Raw genomic sequence first — 9450 nt, 5'->3', positions numbered from 1 at the left:
TCCCTCCACCTTTGCAAACAAAGGTGTAACTTACAGGCCACTGGGTCATGTTGTGCCACCGCTGTGTATGTGGTGTATGAATGTTACATATCAGAACTCAAGTTCTGGAGCTTTCAGGTGGTCAAGCACCCCTGGGCCTGCCATGAAAATATTGACCCCAGAGCTCCACCTTGAGTTCCTGGCCAGGGACGGTCTGCATCTCTCACTGTTCAAGACACTTCTTATAAAGGGCGGCCTTCCCAAGCCTTCACCTTACAGCTGAGGAAAAGGAATCCAGGACGGCTCCTAGTACGGGCTGTGGAGCCCAGCTCTGCCTTTTCCCACCTGCCTGGTGGGGCACTCAGGCCACTCCAGCTGGCATGCAGGCTGTCCAAGGTCAGACACGGTAGAAGCAGCAGGTGACTCCTGGTACTGTTCCCCTGGGCTGCCTAGTCCATTGCATCACCCCAAAGAGTTGCCCAGACCAGAGCCCTCCTCCCTCAGGGGGAGGTTAAGGTACGCAGACAGGAGGTGGGAAATAATTGTTGCTTTCACCCCCGCCCGGCTCACCGCTTCCTGGCCTGGCGGGGCAGGCGCGGGACGCGAGCCCCCCTCCTCCTATCCATATTTTCCCCCGCTGTAACCTGAGCTTCCTATTGATGGATGTAGGACTCCCCCCTCCCCCTTTCTTTCCTTTAATGGAAGGGAGGGGACTTAAAGTCCCCTGAAGCTGCCTCCGCAGCTGCTCCGCACCCCTTTTTACCCTGACTACCCTTTCTTTGCTCCAACTCCGGTGCTTGGCCCCCGCTGGCTGGGGCGCCAGCCACATTGTTCCGTCTGGGCTGTCTGTGCCCCTCAGTCTCCCCCTCCCTGCGTCCTGGACCTGCCTTCCCTTCCCTCCCTGGCTCCGGGCCAGGGTTTGGGGGATTCCCTTTCTGCAACTTTGCGGTTTTGGAGGGGGGGATTTGTTTTCCTCCCAGGCGCAGACTTGGAGTCCTCCTGTGGCCTTTTTAATTGAGGGCTTGAAGTGGCAGTTTCTCTGTGGATTTGAGGTTAGGGCACTGGCCTCAAGGACCTCCGGCATCTGGGTTGGGCCTTTTAAGGGCCACTGAGCCAAGGTGTCCTTGTGTCCAGTTGTGCTAGGGGAGCAGTGGTGACCCAGGCAGGGCTGTGTCTCTGACACCAACCTACTCTTTGCTTTTCCAGACATAACAGCTGGGAGCCAGAGGAGAACATCCTGGACCCACGGCTGCTCCTGGCCTTCCAGAAGAAGTGAGACCAGTAACTGTACAGGAGGAGGGGAGAGTTGGGGCCAGTGGCCTCCTAGAGGGCTTGGGCTGGGCTGATTTTAGGTCTCATAGCAAGACAGTCCCCAGGTCTCTTGTGCCATCTCCTTGGCTGTCTGTAAAAGCAAAGCTCCCAAGGTCCCCAGCCAGCACTCTCCCTATCTGAGGAGTCCCTAGTAAGTGCTGCTTTGGTCTCTGGTGGACAGACTGGCAACAGCACACCTCCTCTGTTCTTTCATGCAAAGGTTCTGCTTTCATTTGACCTTTTTGTAATTTGTAGACTGCACTAATAAGAACCAGGGCCACAGGTTTGCTGCAAAACTGCAGGCCTGTCCTCTTGCCCCTACAGGAGTGTCCACTGGGCAGAAGAAGGCTCAGACAGTGAGCTGACGCCACAACACAGTTTCACCTGTTGTGTCCAGAGCAATACATTAACTTTGCTCTGACCTGCCAAACAGTACTGAGGTAGAACTCGCGGCGGGGGTCTGCAGGCTGGGGCTGGATTTGCTTATGTAATTCTAGATGTCATTTCCACCTATAGGTAGGAGACCTGGGTTAAGAGACAGGCCTCCATGAGGTGTTCTAGAGGAAGGGTGGTGAGGGAAGGCAATGGTGTGCCCACTCATCCAGGTGTGAATACCATGTGGTAGCAAATGGTGGGTGGCAGCCGGATGGCTTCCCCCTTATAGGAGCTTCCTGTGTTCAGAGGCAGATGATTTGGTGCTCAAAGCCTCCCAGCGGGGGTCACTCTGACAGGCTAATTCTCAGGTCATCCAAGCTGTGTTCACATCACAATGTAGCAGATAGGTTTTCGCATGGCGAGAGAAAGTAGATGCAGGTGCTTGCTTTGGAAAATCTGGTATCAGCGATCTCATTACCTTCTATTTAGTTCATAACTTGGTCCTATGAACCTCAAGGAGGTCAGCTTGACACATTGCAGGACCTTAGTTCATTTTTTTGCCTTTGAGGTGGCCACCTTGGGTGAGGTGCTGTGGCATCCTTCTGTAGTCTCACCACTCTGAAGGCAGAGACAGGAGGATCACTTGAACCCAGGAATTTAAGACCAGCCCAGGTAAAAAAAAAAAAAAATGACGGTGTCCTAGGACTGAGTGTCCCTCTGTGGTAGAGAGCTTGCCTGGCATGTTTGATCCCAGCACCACAAAGACAGCAGACAGCATTCCAACTGTTGAGCAGCACATGTCCTCGACCTAGCTTTTGGTGAAACAGACAAGAGCCAAAATATCTGAGAGTTTCAAGAGTTTTTAAACCGTGGATGACTAGGATCACATCGTGGAAGAAATAAAACCAGGAAGGTGGGCCTTGCCTGGGAGTGCTAATCAGATTCTGTAGGGGGTCACCTTCCAGGCCCATTATCTATTTTATTTTTTACATAATATCTATCTTTATTTTTATGTGGTGCTGAGGATCAAACCCAGGGCCTCACACAGGCTAGGCAAGCGCTGTACCGCTCAGCCCCGGCCCCAGCCCTGTTTGTTTAACTACTGGAATCTTCTCCAGGTCAGGCCCCTTCCTCTGGGGTGGCCTGAAGTATGAGCTTCGGCGGGGGCTGGTGGCCATGCTCTTGGGAGTGCTTCCTGACCCCTGAGGCAGGAGGGCTGCAGGAGGTGTAGGCTTTGAGCCCTCGCTACTGCTTCACCAATGAGCATTACTTCTGTCAAGAGCAAGTGGCTAGAGAGGAGAACTCAGGAGAGCCTGGCCAGCAAACTGACCCTAGGGAACATTCTCAGGCAGAGGGAGGACTTTGATGGTGGGGGCATTTTTTGCATTCTCCTTGCCTTAGTCTTTCTTCTATTAAAATGAGAGTTTGCACCACATGCCCCAAAAGCTGCTTCCCGTTAGCCAAGCTGGATTTTTGCAAGACATTCCACCTGCAGAAAGTTTGTAGGCGTAAACCAGAGTTGTACCTGTCCTCGCTTTCATGGACACAGTGCAGTTTTGCAGCAAAATAGTCAACAAGCTGCCACAGACCAGAGCAGCAGGGAACCTCAGGGACCAGCGAGGTGTTAGGAGCTGTGGGGCTCCTGTGTGTTAGGGGAGGTTGTGAGCAGTGCCTTTCCACGCTGATCAGTGTGTGTCTTCAGGGAACACGAGAAAGAGATACAGAACCGAAAGAGGGGGAAGAGGCCCAGGGGTAGGCCCAGGAAGCACACGGTCACGTCGTCCTGCAGCCGTCGCTCCAAGCTCAAGGTGAGTGTGCGCTTACCTGCTGACCCTACTTGACTCTTCACCTAAGACCTCTTTGGGCAGAGGAAAGGTTTTAGGGCTCTTGGGTGGGGACGTTACTTCTGCAGAAGTTCTCCTCTGCTCAGAAGGCAGAATCCCCCTGTGTGCTGCCTCCAAGCCTCTGAGTAGGGGCACTAGCAAGTCACAGAGTCCTGCCTCTCCTTCCACCCTGTTGGTGTCCTGCAGGGCCAAGCCTCCTGACCCTGTTTCTCTGGGCTTCTATACATTTTTTCTGGGTAGCAGGGTCAAACTTGGCCACTGCCTGTGATTCCCTCTTGCTCCCAGGGGCTTATCATCAAGAACCAGAAAAGAATGGGAAGCGTACAGATGGTAGGTGCTCAGAGGTTTACCACGTAGATATGGACCAACAGGGTAATTAGTCAGGCCCAAGATATTGGGCCATTCCATACCCAGCCCTGAGTACACTTTAAATCAAGGTAGCCAGGAAACACAGGGCTGGCTGAAGGCCCAGGAGCCAGCAGGGGGGCAGGGGGCCATGCTGTGCTGGTATGTTCTTGGGAATGTCCTGTCATTCCTCCCCTCCATGCCATGATGACCACAGCAAGGTGGGCTTCCCACACCACAGGCATGCGTGCACCAGAGTCCCTGACATCACCCCTCCACTCCCAACAAACCACAGGCGAGACGGGAGGGGAGTCCGGCCTTGGTCTGGATGTGTCTTTGATTGTCTTCTCAATGAACTGCTGTGGACCTGGCATGCCCTGGCCAAGAGCTCGGTCACTTCCAGTACCACTTCCAGGGGACTGTGGATCCCTACTTGGAATCTTGCTGACTGGTCTCCCTGGGTGAGGTTCATTTGTCTTTCAAATCTTCCTCTCCAGCAGGACAGTGCAGGCTACCGAAGCCTATGGACTGTAAAAGGCTTTCTTTGGAGTGAGGAGAGGGACCCTCCAGGTCTGACAGGTTCAGTTCCTGTTCAGATCAGGAGAGCTTCACTGTAGGGAAACAAGAGCAGGAAAACCATCTCCCTAACCACCTTAGAAGATTCTGCCCAGCAGGCAGCAGGGGACCTAAGAAACGGGGACATACTTTGGCATTTGGGATGACATTCAGAAGGGGGGGGGGTGTTGACCTGTGCACTAGAATGCTCTGAGGGGTCAGATTTGGAAATAGGGCGATTGGAGCAGGAATCTGCTTGGTCCTGATCGAAGCCCTTGGGCTCTAAGGCTCAGCCCTCTAACACCGTGGCTTGTGCCATTCTGGGTACAATGCCCTTTTTGACTTGTCTGCCAGATATCTAGAGCAAAACTTGTGTCCCTTAAAAGCCAGTGGTGTGTGGGAAGTTCTGTGCTGTATCCTCGTTTCTCTGAGTTAATTTTACAAGCAACCTGTTTTGTTTTTTGTTTTTTTCCTACTCTGCCTTTAATTTTACATTTCATGTAAGGCCTGTTACATCTTTTGGGGACCACATGGTGAGCGGTCACTTCTCCTTGGTCTGGGAAGCCACAGAGTTGCTGGCTGCAGATGCTGATGTCCCTTGAGGAAGCCTGGTGCTCTGACCCTGGGACCAGGCAGCAGAGAAATGACTCCCTCCTCTTGTCTTCCCAGGAACCCGATGCACCCTCCAAATCCAAGTCCAGCAGTTCCTCCTCTTCCTCCACGTCATCTTCGTCTTCCTCAGATGAAGATGACGACAGTGACTTAGATGCCAAAAGGGGTCCCCGAGGCCGTGAGACCCACCCAGTGCCTCAGAAGAAGGCCCAGATCCTGGTGGCCAAGCCCGAGCTCAAGGATCCCATCCGCAAGAAGCGGGGGCGCAAACCCCTGCCCCCGGAGCAGAAGGCGGCCCGGCGGCCTGTGAGCCTGGCCAAGGTGCTCAAGACTGCCCGAAAGGAGCTGGGGGCCCCAGCCAGCAAGCTGCCCCCTCCACTCAGCGCCCCTGTGGCCGGCCTAGCGGCCCTAAAGGCCCATGCCAAAGAGACCTGTGGCGGCCCCAGCACCATGGCCACCCCGGAGAACCTGGCCAGCCTGATGAAGGGCGTGACGGGCAGCCCCAGCCGTGGCGCCATCAGCTGGCAGAGCTCCATTGTGCACTACATGAACCGCGTGGGCCAGAGCCAGGCCCAGGCGGCCAGCAGACTGGCACTCAAGACCCAGGCCTCCAGCAAGTGCGGCCTGGGGCTGGACCTAAAGATGAGGACGCAGAAAGGGGAGCTGGGGATGAGCCCCCCAGGAAGCAAAGTCCCAAAGGCCCCCAGCAGTGGAGCTGGGGAGCAGAAAGGGAGCAGCGCAGGGGGAGGACCCCACACCCATGGCAGCAGCAAGGTCCCCGCCGGGTGCCCAGGCTCCCAGCTGGCACCCACCCAGGAGCTGAGCTTGCAGGTCTTGGACTTACAGAGTGTCAAGAATGGCATCCCTGGAGTGGGCCTGCTGGCCCGCCATGCCACAGCCACCAAGGCCATCCCTGCACCCAACCCAGGCACAGGGAAGGGCACTGGGGGTGGCCCCGGTGCTGTGAGTGCAGCCGGCATGCCCACTGAGGCGGGCAAAGGGGAGAAGCTGGCCTCCAGAGCAGCAGCACTACCCACCCCTTCAGGCAAGAGGGAGAACATCAAGAACAGCTCTGCCCCCGGTGGGCAGGACAGCCACGCAGCCCCCGGAGAAGTCCGCAAGGCCGCCATGCTGTCGGAGATGAGCACTGGTGAGGAGAACAGCAGCTCAGACTCGGACCCTGACTCGGCCTCGGTGCCAGGTGCTGGGCAGAGTCTGTCAGTGTCCGTCCAGACCAGCCAGGACTGGAAACCTACCCGCAGCCTCATCGAGCATGTGTTTGTCACTGACGTCACAGCCAACCTCATCACTGTCACGGTGAAGGAGTCCCCCACCAGCGTGGGCTTCTTCAACCTGAGACATTACTGAGGCCCTGGGCCGCCCTTACCCAGAGCTCCCACTCACCCAGGTCTGACCCCTTCTCCCTCTTTGCCTTTGGTGAAGTGCGGCCTGCCACCCCACAGCTAAGGGGAGGTATGCAGGGGTCTCCTGCACCACCGGCTTGAAGACCTCCCTCCAGACCCTGCCCTGGGGCTTAGGGCTGCCTCCTTGCCTTGCTGGGACCTGGCTTCCCTGTGTTCCTACCTCTTCAGGCCTCCCTCGCCCCCATCGCCTCAGGAAGTCCAAGTGGCCCTGGGGCTCAAGCCCCTGCCTGCTCACTGCAGGTCTCCACATGAGTTTGGGTGCCCCTTCCTAGCCTGAAATGACAGCACTCAGACCTGCCTTGTTCCCAGGGAAGGGATCAGGGGGGGCTTCTGGCACAGCTCACTGTTCCCCCACAGGGGTGGGCAAAGTAGAGTGGGGTGGGGGCCTGGGCATCCTTAGGCCCGGCACCAGCCTTCAGAAGATCAAATAGGGCAGAGAAGGGGCCTGTGGGCAGGAACCCCAGCCAGAGCTGAGCCTGAGCCTTTAAGGACAAGGCCGAGACCTTGCCCCAGGAACTGCAAGGACAGGGTCAGAAAGCAAGGTCAGGAACCCCAAAGATGTTGGATTTAGCACCCTCTGACCCTGATTCTGAGTAACATCTCCAGCCCGAGTTGGCTCTGGAGTCCAGCAAGGGTCCAGGTCCTCTAGAGTACACCCGAGTTCCCAGGGTTGGAGCCTCTGGCCTGGGGGGGTGGGGGGACAGACAGGCCAGGAAGCTGAGAATAAGAGTTGGGCCAACAGGCTTTATGCAGGGGGGGGCCCTTAGCAGGCAGCTGGATTCACCAGCCTAGTCCGGTGGCCCATGGACTGGCTGCCAGCCACAGGACCATGGGGAGTGCAAATGTTTGCCCCAAGTCCATGGCCCTGACCCAGTGGGTAGGCCACTCCTCAGGTGCCACTTTCCCTGACAATCCCCACACACACAGACACACCTTTGGGGGTTCCATATTCTGCTTCCCACTTGAGAAGCAATCTCCCAGTGCCATTGTGGATGTGGGACAAAGTCTGAGCAGCCTGCCTAGCGGAGGGCCTGTTCCGTCCCCTCCAAGAAACAAGATTTCTGAACCCACCCGAGGGCCTTCTCCCTGTCCCACCTCAGTGCTGAGTCTCAGAGCCGCCTGGCTAGGTTTCTGGTCCATGTCGGGATTTTTCATGCTGGGATGTCAGCAGAAAGGTGGGCAGGAGGTGGCTGTGGTAGGCAATCTGATTGACATGGTTTTGTGATGCCAAAAAGAAGTCTGGGGGAGGTCTGGGACTGTCACCAGCCTGCAGAGGACCCCTTGGCTCCAGCCACCTTGCAGAGAGGAGCTGTCCTTCCTCAAGCCAGCCTGCCTAGGGGCTTACCAGGCTTCAGGACCCCCAGATCCTCACCCCCACACCAAATAGGAAGAGATGGCCTTTGTGTAGCCAGATTGACCTCAACAGTGTGCCTTTGGGGACAGAACATGTCCATCACTGCACTGAGGGTCATCCAGGTCCAACTGGCAGGAAGTGCTGCCTGCAGCAGGGATGGAGCCCACCCTGCTGGCTCCTTGGCTGACTCAAACTTTGCAGCTTCTTTTCTGCCAGGCACTGTACTGCCTTAGAGGTTCCTCTAAGCTCTTGAGAGGAACCTAGAGTCCCACTAGCTGTTAGCAAAGTAGGGGTGTTTGTCCCTGGGTGTCTGGGCTGACCAGCCTTGTCCCCAGTTGCCAAGTCTCTCCAGACCCCAATTTGGTGCCTTTCTTTTTACCAGCTACTTCAATCCCAAAGCTTAAATCTGCAAACACCTTCCCAGCCACTCTGCCTTCTTGCTGTGTTGCGTGTTGTGACCCCAGTGTTTTATGTTAAAGAGCGTGTGTGCGGGTGCAAGAGTCCCAGCTGGAGAGGTGCACCAGAAGCTCCAAGCTGGTCATTTATGTTTACCAATAAATAAAAGTAGTTCTTTTTATATTTTCATTTGCTGCTGTGTGTGTGTGTGTGTGTAGAGCTAGGTATTGGTCACACATCTGACTTAAGATCCGTTGTTGCTTTATTCCTAAGGGTCCCAGGTGAACTGTACCACGGTGTATACTGAGTGGATGTTTTAGCCCTTGTCTTTTTGATGCTTCTGTATTGGGTGGGAAGGGGCCAGCTTGTCCTCTTAGAGACTTTGGCATATTTTTATATGTATTTTTGGTACACACACAAAAAAGTGCTCTTTGCTTTAGTTACACTCCAAATTCTGACCCCACTAAGCTCTGGACTTGAGGCTTCATCAGAGGAAAGCTTGTGGGGAGAACCGGAGCTCTAACCAATGTCAAGCAATGGCTTGATTTGGTTTTTTGTTTTTTGTGGTGCTGGGGATTGAACCCAGGGCCTTGTGCATGCAAGGCAAACACTTTACCAACTAAGCTATATCCCCAGCCCTTGATTTGTCTTTTAATAATAAAAAAAAAAAGCCAAATCCTGTATACTTCTTGCAACTGCTTAATCTATAGCTGTGTCTGCTTTCTTAAGGAGAAGGAGCAGAATGAGTGTGTCGTCACACTGACTTCACAGCTCTGTGTTGAAACAGGACAGCAGCCTGGCCCCTCTTCCAATGGGACAAGGAAGTGGTGTGGGGAAGGGGTCTGAGCAGGTCTGAGTCCAGGGACGACCAGATTTTTACCCAAGTCCAAAGTTCTATAGAGTTCTAGTACTTTATTGGAAAACTAACCCTAGCATAGATGGCAGGGGGCTTTAGTCTGACATTAATTTATTTTGCAGGAGAAGGACTTTAATAAATGGTGCCAGAAGATCCTTGTCTTTTTGTTAACCCTTAGTATATCAATAAATATTTTTTTAAACTTTTTAGCCTGGTACATAATGAGTGATGTCTGGAAACAAAACAGACTGCTTTCCCTGTCTTGGGGCAAAATATTCACCTGGGTACAGACTGAATAGTTGGTGCATGGAAAGGGCTTAAGTGTTTTCAAAAATATTAATTTGCTTGTTTATTTTTGGTACTGGGGATTGAACTCAGATGCACTTTACCACTGAGCTG

General features: G+C 54.4%; 1 protein-coding gene across 1 annotated transcript in view; it reads left to right on the top strand.

Annotated features, from left to right (window-relative positions):
- Positions 1–8384, top strand: part of Cbx2 (chromobox 2) — a 17782-nt gene extending 9398 nt beyond the window's left edge. Inside the window, exons 2-4 of the mRNA XM_015504259.2 lie at positions 1186–1251; positions 3368–3473; positions 5079–8384. Coding sequence (XP_015359745.2) covers positions 1186–1251; positions 3368–3473; positions 5079–6389 — 1483 coding nt within the window. The 3' untranslated portion in view covers positions 6390–8384. The remainder of the gene's footprint in view (positions 1–1185; positions 1252–3367; positions 3474–5078) is intronic.
- The last annotated feature ends 1066 nt before the right edge of the window (positions 8385–9450 follow it).

This window comes from Marmota marmota, unplaced genomic scaffold (assembly GCF_001458135.2).
Source record: "Marmota marmota marmota unplaced genomic scaffold, marMar, whole genome shotgun sequence".
In the NCBI taxonomy this organism is placed as follows: Eukaryota; Metazoa; Chordata; class Mammalia; order Rodentia; family Sciuridae; genus Marmota; species Marmota marmota.
The sequence above is the reverse complement of the archived record's forward strand: the minus strand, read 5'-3'. Positions and strand labels throughout refer to the sequence as shown.